General features: G+C 50.0%; 1 protein-coding gene across 1 annotated transcript in view; it reads left to right on the top strand.

The window, feature by feature from the left end:
* Positions 1–15522, top strand: part of PTTG1IP (PTTG1 interacting protein) — a 36830-nt gene extending 21308 nt beyond the window's left edge. Inside the window, exons 4-6 of the mRNA XM_049875027.1 lie at positions 6366–6537; positions 7464–7510; positions 13516–15522. Coding sequence (XP_049730984.1) covers positions 6366–6537; positions 7464–7510; positions 13516–13562 — 266 coding nt within the window. The 3' untranslated portion in view covers positions 13563–15522. The remainder of the gene's footprint in view (positions 1–6365; positions 6538–7463; positions 7511–13515) is intronic.
* Positions 15523–24748: the final 9226 nt, after the last annotated feature.

The raw sequence follows: 24748 nt of genomic DNA, 5'->3' as shown, positions 1-24748 counted from the left end.
GTTAGAAAGTAAAGATGTCACGTTGAGGACTAAGGTGTGCCTGACCTAAGCCATGGTATTTTTAATCACCTCGTATGCATGTGAAAACTGAACGATGAATAAGGAACACCAAAGAAGAACTGATGTCTTTGAATCATGGTGTTGGCAAATAATATTGAATATACCATGGACTACCAGAAGAACTAGCAAATCTGTCTTGCAAGAAATATAGCTACAATACTCGTTAGAAGCGAGGATGGCGAAATTTCATCTTATGTACTTTGGACATGTTATCAGGAGGGACCAGTCCCTGGAGGACATAATGCTTGGTAAAGTGAAGATCAGCGAAAGAGAGGAAACCCCTCAGCGAGATGGCTTGACACAGTGGCTGCAACAATGGGCTCAAATGTAGCAACGACTGTGAGGTTGGTGTGGGATCAGGCTGTGTTTCGTTCTATTGTACAAAGGGTCATTATGAGTTGGAACCAACTGGGTGGCACCTGACGACAATAGCACAGTAATAGTAATGCCTTTTATACTCATGATAATGTGTATTATTAATTCATTAGGAATCCAGTCAGCAGGTAATCTAGCAACTATTTAGCAACTGTCTTTTGTCCTATTTGACTATTTATAACCAGTGTGTTCTATAGGAAAGCTTTGTTCATTTGGCGTTTCTGATAGAAGACCAGATTGATTTGTAGAATATTCTTGAAGCGAGTTCGAAGTAGTAGTTTCAAACATAGTAACATGAACTGGGACAGTAGCATCTCAGGACCTGGGCGCTGCTGCGACAGAGGGCAGCGTCTCAGGACCCGGGCATGTGCTCCCATGGAGGGCAGCGTCTCAGGACCCGGGCATGTGCGGCCATGGAGGGCAGCGTCTCAGGACCCGGGCATGTGCTCCCATGGAGGGCAGCGTCTCAGGACCCGGGCATGTGCTGCCATGGAGGGCAGCGTCTCAGGACCCGGGCATGTGCTGCCATGGAGGGCAGCGTCTCAGGACCCGGGCATGTGCTCCCATGGAGGGCAGCGTCTCAGGACCCGGGCATGTGCTGCCGTGAAGAGCAGCTCTCAGTGGCTGCTTCTGACTCCGTGGCCCAGTGTGGTTTTCTCTGAGCCCAGTCTGCCAGTGTCCTTTCCATTTTGTGAGTTGGAGTCATGTGGAAGGAGACTTAGAAAGAAATGAGAGATTAACACTCACCAGGGGTCCCTTTGACCAGAGGAAAGGCAGTGGGATAGCATATCTGCAGCTGGTGAGTGACAAGTCAGACTCAGGGCAAAGAATCCTGTAGATCAGAAAGGGGTAAGAGAGCAGCAGGTGGAAGGATACGCCTTGAACCTCACTGGGAGTTGGAGGAGAGGGGAGGAGGGAGAGGCGAGGGGAAAATTGAGGACCTGGAACGAGACTTGTCCAGGCTGGGTTCTCTAGAGAAGCAAAACCAGTGATGTGTGTGTGTACGTATTTATGTGTAGGTATATATACACACACACACAGAGATTTATCTCAATGAAATGGCTCACATGTTTGCAGAGGCTGGCAAGTCCCAAATCCATGGGTTAAGCTGGAGGCTTCTCCTGGTTCATGCAGCTGCAGGGGCTGATGAACCCAAGACTGGCAGGTCATGTGGCAGACTGCTAGCTTACCGGCTGTGGAGGCAGACGAACCCAAGATTGGCAGGAAATATGGCAGGCAGCTGGCTCGAGCCCCAAGAACTGGAGGTCAGATGATGACGAGCTGGATGCAGGATCCAGAGCAAGCAAGCAAGCGTTGCCAGAATATCACTGATAATTTTGAGAATTTGAAAACTGCAGCCCCTTTTCACAGGAAAAAAGTTGTACGTACAACGTGCACATGATCTTGCATACAGTGCCCAGGGCTACGAGACACTGTTTGAGCTTCTTTCTGAATTCCAGTAAGAGTTCCAGTTTCCCCAGGTTAACTAGTTGGGCTACATGGAGTGTGCTGAGACTGCCCCAGACGCGTGGAGTTGACCTTGACTCCTGGTGACCTCGTGTGTGTCCGAGTAGAACCGTGCTCCTTGGGGTCTTCAGTGATGGACTTTCAGAAGTAGATCACCAGGCCTTTCTGCCAGGGTGCTAGGGTGCCTCTGGGTGGATTTTTTTTTTTTTTTTTTGCCAGCCTTTTGGTTAGTGGCCAGGTACCATTAGGGATCCCTGTTCAGAAGGAAACATGAGTATCTCATTCTTACGGGCCTCCCACTTGATTATGGTTGATTGTACGAGCGTTCTTTTATTAAGGAAATTTGCCCGTTGTGAGATCCACATTGTTCCCTAGTTTGCCTTTTAAACCAGTTTGTGGCGTACTTGGCTCTGTGGAACACGTCTTTATGCAGTCAGGGCACAGAGGTTGAGTGTGTGGGGTGGTATTGGGGTGTGTGTTGGGTGGGATATGTGTGTGTGTTGAGTGAGGTGTGTATGTTGGGTGGGGTGTGTGTGTTGGGTGGGGTGTGTGTGTTGGGTGGGGTGTGTATCTGTGTTCCATGGGGGTGTGTGTGTGTTGGATGGGGTGTCCGGCTGTGTGTGGATGGTGTGGCTGTGTGTGGTTCTGTTCCTAATCTGATCTCTTCCCCATGCCAGTTCCTCCTGTATGCGCCCAGCCCAGCCCTTCACTTTGCACTGCCCTCACCCTAGGGAGGCTTCCCCAGGCCATCTTCTCCCAGCAGCCTTCACCTCCTAACTGTTCCACAGAGAACAGCTCCCAAACAGGAGCACTCGTGGTGTTTAGAGCGTTAACTTCTATTAAGACTTTTTTAAACTGAAGTATGACTTCCCGTGAAATACACACATCTTAAGTCTCCCTCTCTGTGTGTGTACAGACTACAGTTTTGCTGTATGGAACTCATTTTTATGTAGTATGAGGGTTGTTGAGTTTGGGGGTGCTGAGTGTGTGTGTATATATGATGCATAGGAGAGGTATATACACACGTACATAAATTCAGTGAATTTTTATACGTTTTGTTGTTGGGTGCCGTCGAGTTGTTTTCGACTCCTAGTGACTCCATGTAACAGAGTAGAACCGTCCTGTAGGGTTTTCTTGGCTGTAATCTTTATGGAAGTAGATTGCCAGGTCTTTGTCCCACAGAGCCACTGGGTGGGTTTGAACCATGGATCTTTAGGTTAGCAGTTGAGTGCCTAACCGCTAGATAATCACCATTCAAATCAAAATACCTGGAGCGTTCCCAGCACCCCCAGAGGGTTCCTTCACGTCTTGTCTGGACACCATGAGTAACCACCGTCGTGGCCTCCCATCATCATAGGTTAGTTCTGCCCGTTCTTGACCTTTGTATAAAGAACTCGACTGTTCTACCTGACTTCATCCAGCGTCATGTCAGAGAGCCGTGCACGGTGCTGCTTCAGTGGGCCATTCTCAGTGCACTGTCCACAGTTGTCTGTCCATCTGCTGCGGGTGGCCGTCTGGGCTGGTCCAGTGATGCTGCAAGCCTTCTTGTCTGGGCAGGTGTGAGCACGCACCCCTGCTGGGCGTGCACTTAGGGGAGGGGCTGCCGTCACAGCAGGCATTGACGTTTAGCGCAGGAGGCTCTGCCAGACCGTATTTCCCAGAGTGGCTGTACCAGCCTGTGGCCCCCGTGCAATGCAAGCGTTCCAGCTGTTCTGCATCCCTGCCAGCACGTGGGCTGCTACGTCGGCACAGTGTAGTCCACTGGCGGGTGTGCAGTGTTACGTCATTGTGGCTTTAACTGTATTCTTTTGATGACTAAGGATGCTGAGCACCTTTTCAGGTGGTGGGCCTTGTGATAATTCTCTTGTGAAATGAAATGCCTTTTCAGCCCTTTGTGCCCGCTTTTTAATAGAGTTGTTTTAATGTATATATGTATATGCATGGGTACGTATGTTTTTTTTTTTTTTTTTCTATTTTAATAGGGTTTGTGTACTTATTCTGGGGGCGAACCCTTTGGATATGTGCTTCGCAAATATCTTCTCTGTCTGTATGGCTTGTCTCTTCATTCTTGATGCTGAATGCTCTTTTGATGGACAGAGCTCCTTCATTTTGATGTGGTCCAGCATACCAGCGTTTTATAAGATTGATAACCTTGACTTCATTTTATTCTTTCCTAGCGCCTCAGTTCCCTAGTGCTGCTGTAACACAAACCACAGATGGGTGGCTTTAACCAAAAGAAATTTATGTTCTCACAGTTCTGGAGACTAAAAGTCCACATCGGGGTCTCAGCTGTGTGAATTTAAGATAGTCCCAGGCGTGCCTTTGTTTGCAGACAACTTCACATGGCGTCTGTCTGAGTGATTAGGTTTAGGATAGACACCCATGCTGGTATGCCCTCATTAAATAACAGAGATTTTTTTCAGTTGGGGTTGTATCCATAGGTATAAGGGTTAAGATTCCGACACAGTTTTGGAGGAGGCTGGGGAGCTATTCAGTCCATACTTCCTTTTAATTCAAATGGACATTAAGCTCACCCGTGGTGGAGCCTGTGCTGCTGAGTTCCTTTGTGGTTCTTGTGGCATTTGGGAGCAGTGCCACAGGACTCACGGGGCAAGTCTTCGAGGGATGGCAGGTCTCAGCTCAGTGGGAACTAGTGACCTGTTCACTGTAGCGGTGTTTCTCCAGGGTACACAGTGTCCCTTTGGCTCCTGGCCGAGCAGGCTTGTATGTCTTTCGCAGGAGGGTGCAGATGTTTAACCTCTGCAGGGACTCTTCAGTGGAGAAGCGTGTGCTTCATACATGAGGGATTCCCAGAGGCCCTACACCTCTGCCCCAGTTTTCCAGTCCTGTGCTGGACAATGACAGATGGGACTAAACCTGAAGGACCAGGCTGGTAGGGTCCCGGCTAGTGTTCTCCAGGTCCTTGCTGGTATCTGCGGCAGTGCAGGACCAGGCTGCTGAGCTCCCCTAGTTCCCCCAAGTAGGCAGGAATCATCCTGGTCAGTGGGCAGCAGCCCAGCCTTGGGCGTTGGGCAGGTGTGGTCAGTCCCAGCAGGGCCCTGCCATGTTCTAGGCTCGTCCTGCACAGAGGACGGGCCTTGGTCTCTACTTGGTCTCTACTTGTTCCTTTGCTCAGACGTTCCCTACTTGCCTGCAGCTTTCTGCTTTGAGAGAGAGCCCTGAAAGTTATATGCGTTTCCTGTTAAACTCTGAAAAATATATAGAATGAAACAGTTTCCCATCATTCTACCGCCCAGAAATCAGCCCTGTTGACATTCAGTGGAGGCACTTTTATTAGCAAAAGTAGAATCATACTGGACCATTTTCGAGACCTTTCTTGATTTAACAGTATGTCAGAAATGCTCCTCTGGGAGGGACGGGGGTCGCCCCCACCACAGCCAAAAGATGAGAGGTTATCAACTCTATGTGGCAGCAGCCTAATTTTTAACTTCAGCTCTGAAAAGCTAACAAAGTCGAACTGCTGCGCACACATTCACGCAGAGTAACACCCCTGCCCAGGGGAAGGTTCGCTTTGGAAGCGTCTTAACCGTATGATTAAAAAACACGTTTGTAAGAGCAGCGATAGATGTTCTTGGCTGTGGTATGAGTTTAGAAAAGTCTTGACCAGCTCTAACTAATCAGCCTTTAAGAAAAGTCGAAAAGAGTTTAAAACTTGTGTTAAATTTGTATTTGTCTCTGAAGGTTGGTCTTGACAAGAAATCATAAACTTTCTGATACTGATTAGCCAGCTGTACTCTAGCCCCTGGGTACCAGGTAGATACTCACATTTGAAAATAACTGCCATTTCGTCCTCCAGGGGCGTTCCTTCTGGAGCTAGTGGTTAGTGTGTCTCCCAGAGGAAGCTCGTTTCTCTTGGAAGCAAATATAATACTTTTGACTTTGACTTAATAAAATAAGCTGCATCAAACTTAACTTCCATTTCTGTGAGTTCCATGAAATTAAAAGTTTAAAATGTCCTACCTGTTGCCGTCGAGTCAATTCCGACTCATAGCGACCCTACAGGACGGAGTAGAACTGCCCTATAGGGTTTCCAAGGAGCGGCCGCTGAACCTTCTGTTTAACCGCTGAGCTCCTAACCACTGTGCCACCAGGGCTCCAAATATTCTAGGAGAGTCTGAATATACTGCTTGATATTCCCTTTTTCCTCTCTGTTAAATTTTTCCCAACCAGAACATCTTTTCAGTATCAGGCGGCAAGAAGACCTGTGCTATAAGTTAACCTCACCATGCTCACCCACAGACATGTTACAGGCCACAAGACGTGGGCTGGCGTTCCTGCTGTCAGACGCCCTCCCGTCCCGGGTGTGGTCCAGGGCCCGTCAGAGGCAGACTTCCCACTTCTGCTCCTGTGTGCTAAGCTCCTTTGCCATGGATGGGAAATGCGGCTTTTAGTCGTGGGTTCCGTAACTGAAGCGACTTTAACCTGGCGCTTGTATTTACCAGTGAACTTCGAGGCGTTAATCATTGCGATGTCGGTGGTGGGAGGCGCTATCCTCCTCGGCGTTGCGATTTGCTGCTGCTGCTGCTGCAGAAGGAAGAGGAGCCGCAAGCCAGACAAGAGCGAGGAGAGGGCCATGCGGGAGCGCGAGGAGCGTAGGATCCGGCAGGAAGGGAGGTGAGTTGCCGCGGGGCTCCGATTGGGAAGACAGTGGAAAGTTAAGCTCATAAGTCTCAGGTTTTCTCTGTTTTAAACATGAGTGTACTCAGGGCCCGTGGGGTTTTGTGGGTCACAGTATGAAGGGTCAGAATCTGTGTGGCGGTCACCTAGCCAGTGGCTGTTTGCTTTGTTGTTATGGGCTGCATCTTCCATGTCTGCTTCCTCCAGTAGGAGTAGGAGCTGCAGCTGGTGGGACCTGACCTGCAGAGCTTTCCTACGTGCGATTTAGTGACTGTACGTCATGAATGCCAAGGTGGAAGGGGCTTCAGAAGAGCTCAGTCCAGCCCCGTCTGTTCATAATGACCAAGCTGGGGGGCCGAGGGGCAGGGTTTGACCAGAGTCCCCCTGTACCACTAACAGCTGACAGAATAGCCTTTCCTGATCACAGACCACTTCTACAAGTGTGTGCTGGTGGGAGCTGTAGGACAGCCCTTGGAGGCAGGTATCACCATCCCTACTTGATCAGGGAGACAGGCTGTGGGACTTGTCATGGCTGGCGAGTGCTGAGGCTGGACAGATGTTCTGTGCAGTCACCTTCAAGTCATGAGCACTAAACACAATGATCAGATTTTTATGACCAGTACATTTTCTGTATCTGAGAAAAGAATTTTAAAAAGCACAGTAGTAGGCATCTGAATTGTTTTTACTGAGACTAAATGACGTGCTATCAGGGCAGCTGCAGAAACTGTGCCTGTTGTCCCATTGCTGTCTGGTGTGGCCTCTGGCTGAGCTCCTCTCCACCTGGTCCCCTTCTGGGCAACAAGAGGAACCCCCTGGAATACACCTGCAACTTCTTTGACCGAGGAAGATGGAAAGGTGTATCTTTTGAAATTACATCGTACATTGTAATTTGATGCTACAGAATAATTCTTTGTATTTTTTAGGAGAGCAGAGATGAAGTCAAGACACGATGAAATCAGGAAAAAATATGGTAAGAGTCAACCAAAGCTTCTTTTCCATTGAACAGGGATTGCTGTCCGTCATCTGGGTTAATGCTGCAGAGGAGACCTGACTGTAGTGGGTCTTGCTAGTTCTTCTCCAAGAGTGTCCTCATTAGAGCAGGAAGGTGGCACTGCTGAGAAGAGCAACCAGCTGTCTACCAGGTGGTGGTAAGTTCATCAGAGCAGGAAGGTGGCACTGCTGAGAAGAGCAACCAGCTCTCTACCAGGTGGTGGTTAAGTTCATCAGAGCAGGAAGGTGGCACTGCTGAGAAGAGCAACCAGCTCTCTACCAGGTGGTAGTAAGTTCATCAGAGCAGGAAGGTGGCACTGCTGAGAAGAGCAACCAGCTCTCTACCAGGTGGTGGTAAGATGAACTCACTCCACTGAATGTCCTGAGAGAGTAAACCTTAGACTATTTTTACCTCAACCCAGCTTCTTCATGAATCCTACTTCTTCCCTGATGCTTGTTGGCTCATGTAGCATTGAAGCTTCCAGAATGGTCCCTCTGTAGCTCCTTTTCTGCCTTATTATCTTGTTTGCCTTAAAATGGGGCGTGGCTTGTGTCGTTCTTTTCTTCTGGCGTCGTTCTTGTCTTTTCCGATGTGGTCCTTCGTCGGTGTTTGTCCCTCCGTGGTACACTTGTTCCCATCTGTGAGGACTGCAGACCACAGTCCTTACTGAGGAGGAGCCAGCATTGAAGGCATGCCACCCCTTCCGTATTCCTGGGCGTGTGTCCTTGTTTGGTTTTCTTCTTTGGAGAGATTCAGGGGGACTGAAGCAGTGAAAGTATGAGCACTTTATTTCATTGGAACAATTCGGAAAATACACGCTTAATTGTGTGTGAGATCTGCAAATTACGTAACATTAATTATTAATTATTGTGCAGAGTGGGAATTCTAGGACACTTGATTGTGCTCATGTGGAACCTGTACATGGATCAAGAAACAGGTGTTGAAACAGAACAAGGGGATACTGCATGGTTCAGAATCTGAAGAGGCGTGTCGTAGCCTTTCCCTGGACTTATTTAATCTGTATGCTGAACGGATAACCTGAGAAGTGGAACTGTAGGAAGAATTCTGTGGCGTCAGAGTTGGAGGGAGACTTGTGAACAGCCTGTGATATTATGCAGATGACATAACCTTGGCTGTTGAAGATGATTCGAATTACTTCTGGTCGAAGGTCAAAGACTACAGCCTTCACTATGGATTACTACTGAATGCGATGAAAACCCTTACACCTGAGCCCATAAAAAACATGATAAATGGAGAAAAAAATCGAAGTCATCAAAGATTTCATTTTACCCGGATTAACAGTCATTGTCTAGAGAAACAATAGGAAATCAGACAACATATTGCATTGGGCAAATCTGCTACAAAAGACCTTTTTAAAGCTCTAAAAAGCAAAGATGTCACTTCAATGACTAAGGTGTGCCTGGCCAAGCCGTGGTCTTTCCAGTCAGTATAATTTGTGTGAAAGCTGGACAGTGAAAAAGGCAAAACGAAGAAAAATTGATGCGTTCGAGCTGCAGTTTTGGTGAAGAATATTGAACATACCATGAATGGAGAACTAACCAGGCTGGAGAACTAACCAGGCTGGAGAACTAACCAGGCTGGAGAACTAACCAGTCTTAGGAGAAATAGAATCAGAGTGTGCCTTAGAAGCGGGGTTAGAGAGACTGTCTCGCTTACTTTGGACATGTCATCAGGAAAGACCAATCGCTAGAAAAGGCCATCATGTTTGGTAAAGTAGGGAATCAAGGAAAATGAGAGAAATCCTCAGTGAGATGAGATGGCACAGTAACCGCAACAACAGGTTCCAACATATCAAAGATCACAGAGATGGCACCAGACCTGGCGGCGTTTTGTTTGTTCTGTTGTACGTAAGGTCACCATGAGCTGGAGCCAACTCTGCGGCAGCGAATAACAAAAACTATTTAAATTTTAAACTCTGCTCATCGGCATAAAGGATCTTATGTTGATGTCTTTGGAGGTATTAATACGGCTCCCATGTTAGTTGGTCTGTGCTGGTTTCTAGTCTGTGAACATCATCAGAGCTGTCCGCCCTGCATTCAGTGTGGTTCAGCATTGTTGGGAATGGGGAGAACTGACTCCCTCGGCCTGTCCAAGTCAAGGTGCCTGCTGACCACTGGAGCTCGTGCCAGTGGTCCCAGGTAACATGGCCACAGCTGCTGCAGTGATACCTCTGGTTCTGAGCCCTCCACGTTGGCTTTGAAGTGCCTGCAACCACGAGGACCCTGCACAATGGGCCACTCCCACGTGGTCCAGTGAGCGGGCGGCAGTGTCAGAGGCCACATCTGACCAGAGAAATTTCAAAATTTCTTGTGATGAGCGTACTTTTGGGGAAGTCCTCTGTTTGTATAAGGAAATACGCTATGTCAGCTGTATTTTAGGACCCTGCCCACCAGGGACATGGTTAAGTCACTGTGATTTTTTGCAATCATCTGGGTTATGCAATACCCTGAGGCCCCAGTAAGCAGTCAACAGCTGCTGCAGGTGCCGGGGTCTGGGGATACTAAGTACCCGAGACTTGTTTTTCCTCTGAGTGGGGCTGCAGGAGCCCCACCACTCTGGGCTGTGTACTGTGTCCAGCGGCCCTCTGCCGAGAGTCACAGTCACGCAGGCCATCTGTGCCCTTACAGGCCCACAGGTTAGCTCCAGGCACAAGGCAGCATGTGCTGACACGGGTGTGCAGGTGCTGATTGTGGTGTGAGGCTGCCCCTCCGCCGCTGCTCTCCTCACTCCCCGTGAAGGCATGGTGTCCTGCTTAGATAGAACCTGTTTCTCATGGCTTCGCTGCTCAGCTCCACTAGCTGTGGCTATAGCAGTATTTGCATCTGAGTCAGAGCTGCGGCCTTGCCTGCTCCACTCCTTGCCAGCTGCAAGGCGCAATGGGTTTCTCCTTCTATGTGGCTTTTCTGGCCATGGTCTTATGGCTACCAGAAAATGATTGGGTGGGACTATGCAAATAAGGTGTGTAAAATTCTTGCAGGAATTGGACAGCGACTATGCAAATAAGGTACCTGTGGTCTACCTAGGGGATTGGCTAATTGGTGGTCTTGCAGGGAGGGGCACACCTTGAAATCGATAAGGAGCTCGCTACATAAGCAGTTTACCTGACAGAGATTTTGGGGGATTGAGAGAGAGAAGGAGGTGTAACGCTGAGGACTGAGCAGCGGCAGAGCGACGCAGAGCCCAGCGGCCGTGGGCCCGAGCGAAGGGCCTACCTGTGGGCATGGCTGAGAGCTGCTTCAGTTGGAAGCTGCTGTGATGGAAGAACTGTATCCTGTCTTCCAAGTTGTATCCCATTATTTCTAAGTTGATCCTGATCCAGAGTTGTAACCCATCACTTCCCCAGTAAACCACTTAACTATAAGTGCAGTTCATGAGCTCTGTGAGACATTGCACCGAATTGCTGCACCTGGGGGCAGAAGGGAAAGTCCTGCCGGGAGGAGGAGTGGTCGGCCTTAGAGGTGATGGAGTGGGACAGCAGCTTGGAAAAGCTGGGCATTTGGGACATCTTTAACTTCCGCCTCACAGCAACCAGCTTTGTGCTGATCTTTAATAAAGAAGTCATCCGTTTACCAGCTATTCATCTTTGTACTGCCTTCTCGTAGCTCTGACTTCTTTCTCCTCCCTGGCCCTTTGTTTACCCAGCTTTCTGCGTGTGTGTGTGCATGTGTGTGTGCGCGCGCGCCGTGGCTGGGCTCCTGCTAAAGTCCAGGTGCCAGGAGCCCTCCAGCAGCCGCCTCCCTTCCCTCCCCTCCCCTCTCCTGAGGCTTGGTGCCTGCCCATCCCCCTTCCTGTGGGCAAATGGGTTTCTATGAAAGTGAAATACTCAGAGTTGCTCTCCCAAGTGTTTTTTTGCATCTGATGAACGTTAATGTCAATAAGACAAGGATGGCCCATGCACCCCACAGCGGGCAGCGGCGTGGGGTCTGTGTCGGCCCAAGCTGTTGTAGGAACGGCCCAGCCTGTACAGCGCTGACTCCCCGTGTGCAGGGCCCACCCTGGGCTAGGTACTTGCGTGGTCAGGGGCCTCCCACGGAGTTGAGCATTTCTGGAACAGTGCACTCAGGGCCTCATTGCTGCCATTTGGTGTCAGTTTGGCCTTTTAGTCACACTCATGAAAATATTATAAAACGGCATGAAAAGTTAAAGTTCACGGAACAACGTGGACTTTGGAAAGCTCAGTTGTGTGGAAGAATTCCCAGAGAGCTCCCCTGGGAGGAGTGGAACTGCCCCATGCACTAACGCGGCTCAGTTAACAACTGAAATGCCAGCATGTGGTGCCCAGACAGAACCCTTCTTTGGGTTTCAGAAAGGTTTAGCTTCCTCGTCACAAAACCAGACCAAAAACCCCTTGCCGTCAAGTTGATTCCAACTCACAGCAACCCTGTAGGACCGAGTAAAACTGCACCATAGGATTTCCAAGGAGCAGCTGGTGGATTGGAATTAGCGACCTTTTGGTTAGCAGCCTCAGCTCTTAGCCACTGCGCCACTGGGCTGGTTACCTTTACTTCCCCTGTAAGCTGGAAGTAGAGCTAGGAGCCATTTCTTCACGAAACCTTGACAGAACTGCTTGTGTTGGTATTTGCTCTCTCCCTACAGAAGTAGGCTGGAGCTTACGTACGGTGCTCCTCTGACAAACGGTGACACCAGCCACCATGCGAGCGCCCGCACGGCATCCCCCTGCCTCCTCTTCCCTCTGCGCTTCTTACCCCTCCCCCATGTTATTAATTAGTGGATTAGGGATCAGGAAAAAAAACCTGTTGCCATTGAGCCTGTATCAACTCAACCCTATAGGACAGAGTAGAGCTGCCCCATAGAGTTTCCAAGGAGTGCCTGGTGGATTCGAACTGCCGACCTTTTGGTTAGCAGCCGTAGCTCTTAACCACTGCGCCACCAGGGTTTTCAAATTAGGGACAGAAATAAGTAGATGAGGACCTACTGGAGGAGGAGGCATGCAGCCATCCTTGGGGGTCAGCTGGTGGGACCACCTGCATGTGGGGTGTAAGCGCCCTAAATAATCTGGGTTGTTTGAAGGCATAGTTTCAGGACCTGCACACAGAGGCAGTGAAATGAAATTTATTACTTATAGGCTCTAAAACAGGCACGCACATGAGCCAGAAGGGCAGTCCTTTGCCTCAGGTCATGAGAGAGAGAGAAGCAGCGAGCACCTGTTACTTAAAGGGTCTTTGGGGCAGTGGCCACTAGCTTATGTGGGCTTAGTTCTAAGTGATATTTTGAAAAGTAAACCAGGAACAAGACAGGAAGCTAACAGGAGGAACTCTAAGGCTGCAGTCTTATCGAAATGTCCAGATCTTGGTGTGTACGAGTCTAGCAAGGCCTCAGGTGCCTGGGCAGCAACCCCGGATGGCTGCTTCTCATCCTCTCCCCTGCAAAAAAAAAAAATGCATGCTTCAGTAAGTTTAGTCCTTGCAGCAGCTCTAGAGACTTGGTATACAGTACAGGTGTGTGTGTGTGTGTGTGTCTGCAATGCCAGGAGAAAGTGCCTGCTCTTTGGATAAGTACCATAGATTGGTTTATTTTTATGGTTGAATACGTATTTTATTCCTGTTATATAGTTATAATATTGAGAGTTGAATTGTCATCTTAGTTCTCTTGTAGCCTTAATTTTGAAAGTTAATCACCAATTATAAGGATGTTTAAAATAATTTTTTTTAACCACTTTGGAAAGAAAAATCAGCCTTAAATTTCTTAATTTCACCTTTAGAGAATCAGCAAATAAGTCTTAAGATCTGTTTGAATCTTTGTTTCCAATAAATTTTATTTCAGTTTTGAAGTAAACGTGGCTTTCACTGGCAAAAAATGTTATGCACAGCATTTGAGCCTGCTTGAAACATCAGGCTTTCCTGTGGCCTCTGGAAATCTTCATATAAAACATATGTTGCTTCCTTGAATTTTGTTTCCTGTTGGATGAGTGAGTTTATAACATAAGTTCATTTTGTTTTCAGGTTTGTTTAAAGAAGAAAACCCATACGCCAGATTTGAAAACAACTAAACACAACAGGCCAGCAATCCCGGAGCTTCCTGGTGAGGTGGGGCCGCACCTCCCAGCAGCTCACCTACAGGACCTGCCACCCCCTCCCATCCCTCTGTACCCCCGCCCCCCCAAGGTGAGCCGCGCCCTGGAGGGCTTCCCCGCCAAGGCTGCCCCGAAAGGACAATCCTGGCCCGTCCCTGCAGACTGAGCTCTCACTGCCTCTCTTTATTTCTGTATCTAGCTACTTGAGACGCTAACCCACCGTTTGTTCTGTGTGAGGAAGCGATGTGCACATCCCACCTCTCCTGAATCACTAAGGGAATTTCTGCTGAGTGGCCCTGCCACACCGACAGCATGTTCATTCTATGTTCATTCTTTCTTTCAGAGCAGGATTCTTGCTCCTTTCTGCCCCCTAACAAGCATCATACGGCAAGGGGGAAAGTCGTTTTTTACTCCGTCACAAGTTGAGTCATCACCCACTGTCCCACACCAGGCCGGTAGCATCTCTGTGTCTGTTCACACTCCATACACGTGTTCATTCTGCTTGGTCTTTCTTATGGCCCAGGACCCGCCACACATCTGACCAAGGTTTTCTTCCTAGCTTCGGCTATGTCGAATAGCCTTGAGGAATGGTTAAGATCACTTAAAAAAAATTTTTTTTTTTTTGACCACCTAAAAGATTTCACAAAAAAACTTAGATATAAAAGTTCAGATCCCTTATCAATGGATTCTTCAGTGTATGTCTTTAATAGAATATCCGGATTTTCTTTCAATGGAAACTAGTTATTAACGCAGCGACGGCTGGCTGTTACTGTGTGCTGGTGGGGCATGAGAACGGTAGCTGCCTGGCTCATCCTTTTCGCCCCTGCTGACGGGTGTGCTGGGCTCTCTGCAGAGTCATCCTGCTCCAAGGTCCTCTCAGCTGAGCCCACCTCCTCCCGCATATGCAGGGGCTGGGAGTTGGGGAGTTAGGGGTCCCAGGTGCCATAACTCCTCACTGGGATGCAGCTCTGTCCAGGGCCGGCAAGAGGGCCTTTCCATACACTACATGGCAGACACTGACCACAGGCCTGCCTTCCAGATGATTCCAAACTTCGAGCCTCACTTCCCTGAGAATGGCTTTAGCATTGGCTCCTGCGTAAGTCTGTCTGTGGAACCTCTGCCATCACCACTGCACGTGCCGTACGTTCTTTAAAATCAGGATGTGTGGCTTCAGCACCCAGACAGGCGCTTGGTGGCAAGCTTGACGTAACTGGTGCAGAGCCTTTCTTAAAAGTCCCATTAAGACAGTCCCAGCTGCCACATTGCTCTGAGTTCAGCACTTCGCTTTGAAAGAATCAGTCTGTGGGCACGTCAAACAAGTAGCATTTTCACACTCACTGTCACGCTATGGGGGAAGCGGTCCAGCATCAAGTCAAGAACGTTCACATAGAGAGCAGAGTGATCTGGACGCTAAAAATCATCAAACCTCTTGATAGGCCTTTTTAACCGCATCATGTCTGTATTGTGGGTTAACGTTTCTGCTCTGGTGTTGCCGCACACTAAAATCCTTTAACAGATTCTTCGTTTCGTTTCTCGGACTTCTTGGGCATTTGATAGCAATTTAAAGTATTATGAAACATGCCTGAGTATTTTATGGCAGCCTTCAAATTTTTACTTTTTACTCTATCCATGAAAGGAACTTTTCGTAGACTTTAGCACACTTTGTATTAATACAGTAGATTATACGTAAATCACACTGTTTCTTGAGTTGAGGTTACTGAGCTGAAGGTAGAACGACCACTGGTTAGATGGAGTGTCCCTAACCCTGTTGTGCAGTGTGGAACCCCAGGCCAGAGCCTCTGTGAGGTGGTCTAGCCCATGCACTTTTATCAGGAGCAGCCACAAACCGTAACCTCAAAGAAATCTGTAATCTTCAGAGTGCCTTAATTTTTAACTGTTTGCAATGAAATGGTTTAATACAAGCTTTTGTTTAGTACACTTTGTGTTCCCTGTGTTTAATTTCTTGGTGTCACTAGCATGCTCACATGGAGAGCAAGGTTAAGTTGGGATGGGATGGCAGTCAGACTTTCTGGATAAAGGTTGACCCCTGGGCCCCTGGTCTGGTGTGTGAGCAGGGGGAAGAGGGTGGAATTATTAACACCTAGAAACTGAAACTGAGGGGCGGGGCCCACGGAGCTGGATCTTGGCCTGTGCGAGGTGCTGACCTTGGCGGGTGCTGGCGTCCTGGAGCCTCCTCAGCTGGGGAAACCATGCTCACCATCCTGAGCTTGCTGGGAAGCTGCCTCCATAGTAATGGGTTTTAAGAGCAGACATCACAGGGGTGAGGGAAGGGGGTTGTGGTGGGACGGCTTGCTCAGGAGAGTGCTGGGCCTGAGTGTTTGCCTCCAGCATGCTCCCCCGCCCCCCCCTCCCCCCTCCCCCCTCCCCCCCAGTTCTGGATTCATGTGCAGCCCTGGTCCCCAGGAACAGCTGGGCCTCTCAGGGCCACTGGGAGGAAAAGCCAGGGTTCTCAAGAAAGGTTGAGATGTGGAGTAGTAGGGATGAGGGTGTGTCACACTTCCGGGGGACAGGATTGGGGGGCATTTCTAGCTTGGGGTTTCTTATCAGGTTGCAGCCATCTGAAGGCTTGCCTGGGGCAGAAGGATCCACTTCCAAGCTGTCTCTCGCTGGCTGACAAGTTGGTTCTGGCTGTTGGCAAGAGGCCTTAGTTCTTCACGCAGCCTCTCCACAGGGCTGCTTTGAGTGTCCTCACAACATGGTAGCTGGCTTCCCTTCTAGCAAGCTGTTAAGGGACCAAGGCAGGAGCGGCTGTGCCTCTGGTGACCTAGCCTCAGAAGTCACACTCCTTCACTTCTGCCGTATTCTGTTGGTCACCCAGACCAGCCCTACATGGTTGTGGGAGGAGCCCACACAGGTTCAAGTACCAGGACACCTCAGGGATCACCCTGCGGGCCATCTTGGAAACTGATGAGTGCAGCAGAGAAGGCAAAAGTAGTCCTGATCCACTCCATGGCCAAGCCCAGCTCCGGACACAATTTCAGCACGTGCCCAGTGATAGTTCGTAGGTTTGTTTCTCCAACAAATAAAATCATCAAGAAGTAAAAATCTTCCCTAATCCTGGTGGTGTGCTCTCTGGCTGACCTTGTGCGTGGGTGAGAGGGAGGGAGGGGGAGAGGAGTAAAGAGGGAGGACGGGGTTTAGAAGGATTTGAAGGTGGGTGCAGGAGCTATCCCTACCTCCCACCCAGCTCTAAGTTCACCCAGGAGGGCATGGGGCTGAAGGACAAGTGAAGTCCAGATTCTGATTTGTCTGTGGTCCCTGTGGGCCTCTAGAAGGACAGTGCAAGCCGCTCCTCCCACCCAGGGTTTGTTACATTATCTGTGGCTTCTGGTACCTATTGCCGTGCAGAAACTTTGGATCTTTCTGCAGTCAAATATGTCAGTCTTTTCCTTTACGGCTTTTTGGGTTGTATTTGGCATTTCCTCATTCCAGAATCATGAAGGTATACTGCCCATGTTTTTTCTAGCACCTTATCCCTGGGGACATTTGTTGGTGTAGGTGTGAAGTGCAAGTCTAGCTGGCTACCCAGTTTCTGAGCATGACTGAGTCAACAGTCTTGAATGAAGCGCCTAAGACCCCAGGTGGGAGCACGCCCACCTGTTGGTTGGATGTGGCCTGAGTTCCCCAATGTGCTGGGCCCTGTGCTCATGGCCTTGGGGACGTGGTGACACAGTTGTGCCTTCCTCCAGGAAACCAACCCCTCAAGGAGGGGAAGGGGACATGCGTGCCAGTGACTGGTGTGGGAGGACGGTTAGGTCACCACCACCCTGACTCCGGGCACTGGGAACCTGATGGGCCCCTGACATGCTGGCCGCACCCTTATCTCCTTAGGCACCTCTTATCCAACCTGTTCAGCCTGTCCCCAGTCCTGGAGCAGCTTGGGACGGCAGGAAGATACCTGAGCCAGTCACCGGGTCAAAGGAGAGGGTCTCAGTGGCCCTCAGGCCTGATCAGGGTGAGGGGTCAGAGAAAGAATCTGGCTGTGGCACCTCAGGTGTCAACAGGCAGGTCGGGGAGGAAGCAACGGAAGGGAAGGGAAGGGGAAGGGGCCATCCAGGCAAGAGTGGATGCCCGTTTGTTCTCTGGACATGACTAAACTCACCTGAAGTTTCCCAGATGACCAGTGTGGCTGCTGCTTCCCCTGCCAGTTTTATTTTATTGTGGTAAAATAGGTATAACTTTTGGGAAAATAGATGTCATATGGCCTTGTAATCCTCACCCAGGCCACCTAATCAGAAGCCTTGGGGCCAGAACATTTCCTGATAATGGAGGCTGGGAACTGAGCCTCCCTCTGTCCCAGTTTCTTCATCTTCCTTATGGGGGAAACTCCTTCGTTGTTCTAGGTACACAGTCTGCTTATTGCTTATGTGTGTGTGTCACACGGCACCTGGCCAACCCCTCTAGTGTATCTGTTCCTAGTGGGGAGGGAACGCGGTCTCTCACCTGCAGCCCAAGAGGGGTGTGTGCAGACCATCTCCTACGTCGGCTGCTGTGGGAGTGACCTGATGGCCATGGGGACCGATGCCCACTCCTGAGGCCGACCTTGCTCTGTGTGTGAGTAAAGTGTTGTTCCACCCAGTACCTGTGTGAGTCCTGTCTTTCTTGGCAACCTCGGACCTCGCTCAGCTTAGCACAGTGAGCAGGGTTGACAGTAACATTAAACATGCCGTTTTAATCATTTTAAGTGTACAATTCAACAACATTAATTACACGTGCCATGTTGTACAACCATCACCGCTATTTCCAAACGTTCTTCATCACCCCAAACAGAAACTCAGGATCCCGCAAGCAGTAACTCCTCATTCCCCTCCCCTCATTGCCTGGTAACCATTCATCTCCTTTGGTCTCTGTGCATTTGCCTATCCTGGATGTTTCCTGTAAGTGGGGTCCTAGCACTGTTCTGATGGAGACAAACCAGAGGAGAACAAGCCTAGGATGAGGTCAGAGGCTAAGGTGGAGGACACTGGGGACATCCAGCGGGTGGCAGACCTGGGGGGGACCCATTAGTTCTGTGTTTCTGGGGCATCAGTGGTCAGCTCTGCATCAAGGGATAGTGGGTACCCTTGGTGCTGACCACTCTGGACTCTGCCGTCCGGGTTGCAGTTTGAGGACTGCCTGCTTTATTTAGAACCTCCCTGGCTTTGGGCAAACTCCCCAGTGGTTTGACCATCACATCCCTATTGTCCAGCTTGAGGATGCTAACAGGTTCAAAGAAACTAGGGGGACCAGACAGGTGGCAGCAGCTCCTTGAGCACCAGCAGTGGCTCAGAGCAGGGCGTTATGGTGGCCACCTGTTCCCCTTTTCCTCCCTAATGTTGCTCCAGGACTTTAAGATTTCACAGCTAATTTACAAATGTCACCTCCTCCAGGCTGGCAAGAGTGATCTTCACAGAAGCACACAGAGGCCGAGGGGCTGACTGAGGTGCACAAGGTGTCGTTGCAGAGTGTTAGAAGCCATGGCCCAACTCCCAGGGAAAAGGGCTCCACCATGAAGTCTTAGAGGCAGAGGGAGCCATGGGGCTATCGGTCTGGCAATTGACAAGACAGTGTCCCCAGAAGCCCTCGTGGCCCACGGCTACAGGCACTGTGTGATAGCCATGCCACAGTGTTGCAGCCCAGTGCCCCCTCTGAGGTCGCGGCACTGCATGGAGTGATTAGAACCCTGTGCCTGGCTCACGTGGCTGGCCCATAGATATGAGCACCCTGGCCTCCGACCTACCCACACTCCCCATTGCGCCTCCCACCCTCAAGCTGAAGAACAAACTCACACTTTGGTGTTCCAGGGGTGGAACACCAAAGACAGACTTGGACTGGAAAGAGAATTGGTATTTAGATGGGTTGTTGCCATCGAGTCAATTCCAACTCATAGTGACCCTATAGGACAGAGTAGAGCTGCCCCATAGGGTTTCCAAAGAGCGCTTGGTAGATTTGAGCTGCCGACCTTTTGGTTAGCAGCCATACCTCTTAACCACTATATCACCAGGGTTTCCAGAGGGGTCAGAGGACACTGGAAAGTTTCATCATCAAAACCTGAGCAGACGGTCTTCTTCCCCATTCCTCCCCTCCCCTCCTCTCCCCTTGCTCCCCTTCCGCCTCCTCTTCCTTTCTTCCTTCCTTCCACAAATACGCCATCAAGAACCTGCCTTTGTGCTGGTCAAAGCGTTGGGCCTGAGGTGTATGTAGGTGGGCCCAGGAGACTGGGTGGGGAACCCCACAGTTGGGGCCCTGCTCTCAGGAGTGGTCGGGGAGACAGACACCATTTAAATACCCCAGGAATAAGTGTGAACATCCTGTTTCCAGAAGTGTGCCGTGGGTTCCCAGGGTTGGTGGGCCAGGATGGGGGAGGATTTGACCTCCGCAGGAAGGTCCAGAGGGCGCGGTTAAGGGTGAGGAGCAGCTACCATGGTGCAGGGACAGGGGCGTAGCTGAGCAGGAGCAACCTGCAAAGGCTCTTTGGGTCAAAGGGCCCAAGGGAGGCCATGTGGCCGGAGGGGAGGGGTCACGGGGTCTAATTCCAGGCCGTATTCTGATGAAGGAGGCGGAGGGGCCTGGGGGCAACGACGGAGTTTTGCTTTATTAACGTCATTTAAGGTAGTGATGTAAAGTTTTCCATTTTTGAAAAAAGAGCGACAAAGAAAAAAGGATTAGGTAAATGAGTACTGTAGGGTGGTTTAGGGTGTGGCAAAGATGAGAAGACGTGTGCAGTGAAGGAGACTATGAACCCCTTCTCACCACAGCCCTGCAATGCAACTTCTGGCCACTAGGGGGGCGACAAACCAACTTGGACTCAGCGCGGCCAGGTGAGGCCCTCAACAGAGTGCATTAGGTTCACCACTTCTGAAAGGATCACCACCCTCTGAGAAGCACTGAGCAGGGAGCTCCAGGGGCCCTGTGTTTGCTACAGAGACATGTGCCCAGGGACTGCAGCCATGGAGCTGAGAAACAGCCATTTACTGCAGAAAACAGAGAAAATGGTCTCGTGGCACGATACGGGTATATCTTTTTAGAAAAACACCAAACAAATAGGGTGTCATTCTATTCTAAATAACACTACAGTGAGAACATAGGATTTTCAAACCTCACTTCTGTGGTCACACAGAGGCCTAGGATGAAAGTTTTGGTGTAAGTACCATACTGTGTAGGAAAAACAATGCCGAGAAGTGCTGGTTGTGAAGAGAACATTCTGGGTGTCCCCATCAGAGGCCACACATGCTGAAGCAGACCATTCTCGTTGGAGAGCACAGCAGTGGGACACTTGCAGAGCCTGTCCCTCAGTGGTGAGGGGTCTCTCTGGCCGTCACGCTCAGCTGTGTGGGTGTCACAATAGTGGGGCCCCACAGGAATGGTGCCTCTGTCCAGGAAATGATGTTCCTGGCGTGGTTACTGCCTTGCTTTCCCATCTGGGAAGTGGGAGGGGAAGGACCTGCCCACAATGAATGTATGGCGTGTTCCATAGCTGTGCCTGGTGTCCAGGAAGCATGTGCCCTAGCTCCCTGGAGCTCTCTGTTCGGAGCTTTGCAGGGAGTGTTGACCTCCTTCAGAAGTGGCAAACTCTGGGACGCTCATGAAGCACCTTACCTGGTCTCACCTGGCAGCTCTGTGGCTGTTGGGAATAGGACTCGAGTTGGTTTGCTGCCTTCTGGTGGCCAGGAGTTACACCTGAAATGACGTCATCATAAAGAAATTGCCATGGGAGGAACACAGCATAGACCCCCACAGCAAAGGCCCCTCTGAGACCAAGAAGTAGCCCCCAAAAGTGAGAATTGACTGTTGGAGCTGGGGGGTGCTTGGCGCTACACTGTCCGAGCTTTTGAGCAGGTCACGCCTGCACTTCCTTCCCGCCCTGCCCCAGCTGCATCCTGGATTTGTGCTAGAAACAGTAGAGTTTGTCCCTGGAGACAGTGGGGGTTGGGAAGGGAGGAATCAGCACCTACAGGAGAGCCTTAAGGAGCAGAAAGGGTTGCTCTACCACTCAGGACAATCCTGTGTGTGGCAGAAGGGGCACTGACAACCAGTGGCTCCATCCCCTCTGGGGCACTGGAAGGAGCTCTCAAGGCCAAGGGCACCAGGAGAGCAGATGCGATAAAGCACCTGGATGTCCACAGGTACCAGCCGAGTCACCTGTTTCACAACATCACACCTGCAGGTGGCTCTGCATGAATAATGTTGTCGGTGTCACCAATTGGCTTTGACCAAAAATCAAATGATCCTTATGGGGCAGAGGAGCCAAAGATGATGGGAACTGGTCAGTCCTCCAGGCAGGGTCCTCCTTGGAATCCTTGTCCCATGGTCCTTTCTTGGTGCTCAGTGCCGTGTCATGGAAAGTAGGCCCAAGGGACCCAGACAGGCCCTGCTTGTTCCTGGCATCTTCAGAGCTCAAAGGCAAGCCCAGTTCTTCTGACACATGGTCTCAGGTCTGCTCCATGTAAAGGGAAGAGGGCATTAAAAAGTGGAACTTCAGCTATACGGGTATGGAATTGCCATAACTAGAAAAGCAATAAATACACTGGAAGGGGAGAAGAATCCAAGCATTTATAAATCCAAAGTGCTCACCCTGTAGTCCTTCACTGACTGTCTTAATCATCTAGTGCTGTTATAACAAATATCACACGTGGGTGGCGTCAACAAACAAAAGTTTATTCTCTCACAGTCTAGTAGGCTAGAAGTCTGAATTCAGGGCATCAGCTCCAAGGGAAGTCTCTCTGTCACCTCTGGAGGAAGGTGCTTGTCATCAATCTTCCCCTGGTCTAGGAGTTTCTCCATGCAGGAATCTCGGGTTCAAAGGACACTCTGTGCTTCCTGGCACTGCTTTCTTGGTGGTATGAGGTCCCCATGGCTCTCCGTCTGCTTGTCTCTTTTATATCTCAAAAGAAATTGATTTAAGATACAACCCAGTCTTGTAGGTTGAGTCCTGCCCCATTAACCTAACTACCACTAATCCCATCTCATTGATATCATAGAGATGGGATTTAGAACACATGGGAAAATCACATCAGATGACATAATGGTGGGCAATCACACAATACTGGGAATCATCGCCTAGCCAAGTTGACAGATATTTTTGGAGGACATGATTTGATCCATGACACTGACTATTCCCTGTATCACAGCTGCGGACTTTACGAGCCCCGCCCCCTTTTGTAAGATTTCCAAGTCCGCTTTACATTGGGTTTGCATTGGGTTGGTGTCCAGGCAAGAACACCAGTGGTGGCCAAGGTGGAGGCTTCGTCAGGCAGGAGGACACCTGAGTTGGGATGCGTAGTCCACAATGAGCAATTTGGGCCATGTGGTCACTTGGTGTCCAGCCTCTCCCAGCACTCACAAGCCAGCCAGGAGCCGCTTTTCAAGTAGAGAACAGTTGCCAACAGAGTTGGGCATGGCCTTGCTCCAAAAGACTATATAAGTTTTCTGCTGTGATTCTTCTTCTGGAAGCTTCTAGATGTTTCCAGACATGTCTGCTACCACTGGTCTGCTGTGTTGGAAGGCCCACAGGCAGGACAGTTCACACTGCACCTGGACCCATTCCTGACCTTTTCATACTCCAGGCCTCACTCAGTGCTTGCAGACTCAGGGGTCGTCTAATAAGTTGGTCTGGGCAGTTACTTCCCAAATCCAAAGAGGCCTGCCAGGCATGGCAGCTCTCATGGTGATCAGTGCAGCAGCCATCTCTGACTTGAGGATGTACCCCAACATGTTCCAGACACCCAGACCCCTGGGTACACACTGATGTGTAGCCCCTGAGCTGGGAGAGGTTTAGCTTCCACCCTCAGGCACACAGGTATCCAACTAAGGTGTCCAGACTTCTTCTCACCACCTCCTGTTCATCGGGCCTAGTCGGCATCATGGACTGTAACCAGCCAGGGTGATGTTCTTTGCGGTAGTAAGATAATCACAGACTATACTATAACAGAAAGCCAGGAAATTCACAGTACCCTGGGACAAATGTGAAGGGAGTCTGCTTTCCCTGCCACATGAAAGCAACTGACACTGATCATCTTTGCTGGTAGAGTTAGAAGAAAACGGCAAATCATTTCTTGGGCTACTTGCTGAGTATGAGGTGCCAGGAGCAGTGCTAATTTGCTCCAGGAGGCCACCTCCTCGAATCCTGAGCGGTGACTGGATTGATGATCCATAGTTATTCTTTCAGACCCTTCTGGCTTTTGCAACAGCCATAAAAGGGATTCAGCAGGGATGTTGTCCAAGCTTTGGATGGGCATTATCTCCACGATCCTCCTGGGGATTAGCACACTAGCCATAACTATGGACTCAGATATGCTGTCAATCACAAGGATGAAGCAGGATCCGGTAACATTTCATTCTGTTGTACATAAGGTCACCAGGAGTCAGAGTTGACTGGATGACAGCTATCTGTCTATCTGTACATTCTGGGGTCTCTGGTTCCACTGGTCCCACTGTGAGATAGATCAGGCCAAGACCCCATTCTCAGCTGACCTCCATAAGTCCCACTCTGACCAGTGGACCACAGCGGCTGTTCAGGGTCCTTGCAGAGCCAGTATCTAATGACCCTAGATGATCAGGGTGTTTCCCTTTCCCAGGGCACAGGGACACTCTCAGATGGATACAGGCCCCTTTGAGGAAGGCTTGAGAGAAGATTTATGGTCTACACTTAAGGCTAATTGCAGAGTCCTTCCTTAATGGGACCAGGGAGTCCCATGATCATGGCTCGAGATAGGTTTTCCCCAGGAGGCCTGGAATATTCCTGCCTATGTAGGTCGAGCAGCGCCTTTGTAGGCTATGCATCTGTTTGAATCCTGGGAACCCTGCAATTGGTTCGCCATCACCATGATCCCTGTGGTTCAAAAGACTGCAATTTCCTCTCCATCCCATGGCTTATTGTAGAAATTTCTCCCCCACTGTTTCTAACCTAGCCACCTAGCATCCACCACACCTGGTAGTTTCCTGTGCCTGTAATAACAAAGAACTGTCAATCGGGGGTTTAAAACAATAGGAATTTATTCTCTCACAGTCTGGAGTCCAAAAATCTGAAATAAAAATGTTGACAGGGCCATGTTCCCTCTAGGGGCTCTAGAGGAGGATCCTCCTTACCTCTTCCAGGTTCTGGTGGCCCCAGGTGTCCCTTGGCTTGTGGCAGCATCACTCCAATCTCTGCCTCCACGGTC

Source organism: Elephas maximus, chromosome 2, assembly GCF_024166365.1.
Source record: "Elephas maximus indicus isolate mEleMax1 chromosome 2, mEleMax1 primary haplotype, whole genome shotgun sequence".
Classification (NCBI taxonomy): Eukaryota; Metazoa; Chordata; class Mammalia; order Proboscidea; family Elephantidae; genus Elephas; species Elephas maximus.
Note: the sequence above shows the minus strand (reverse complement) of the source record. Positions and strands in the feature narration are given on the sequence as shown.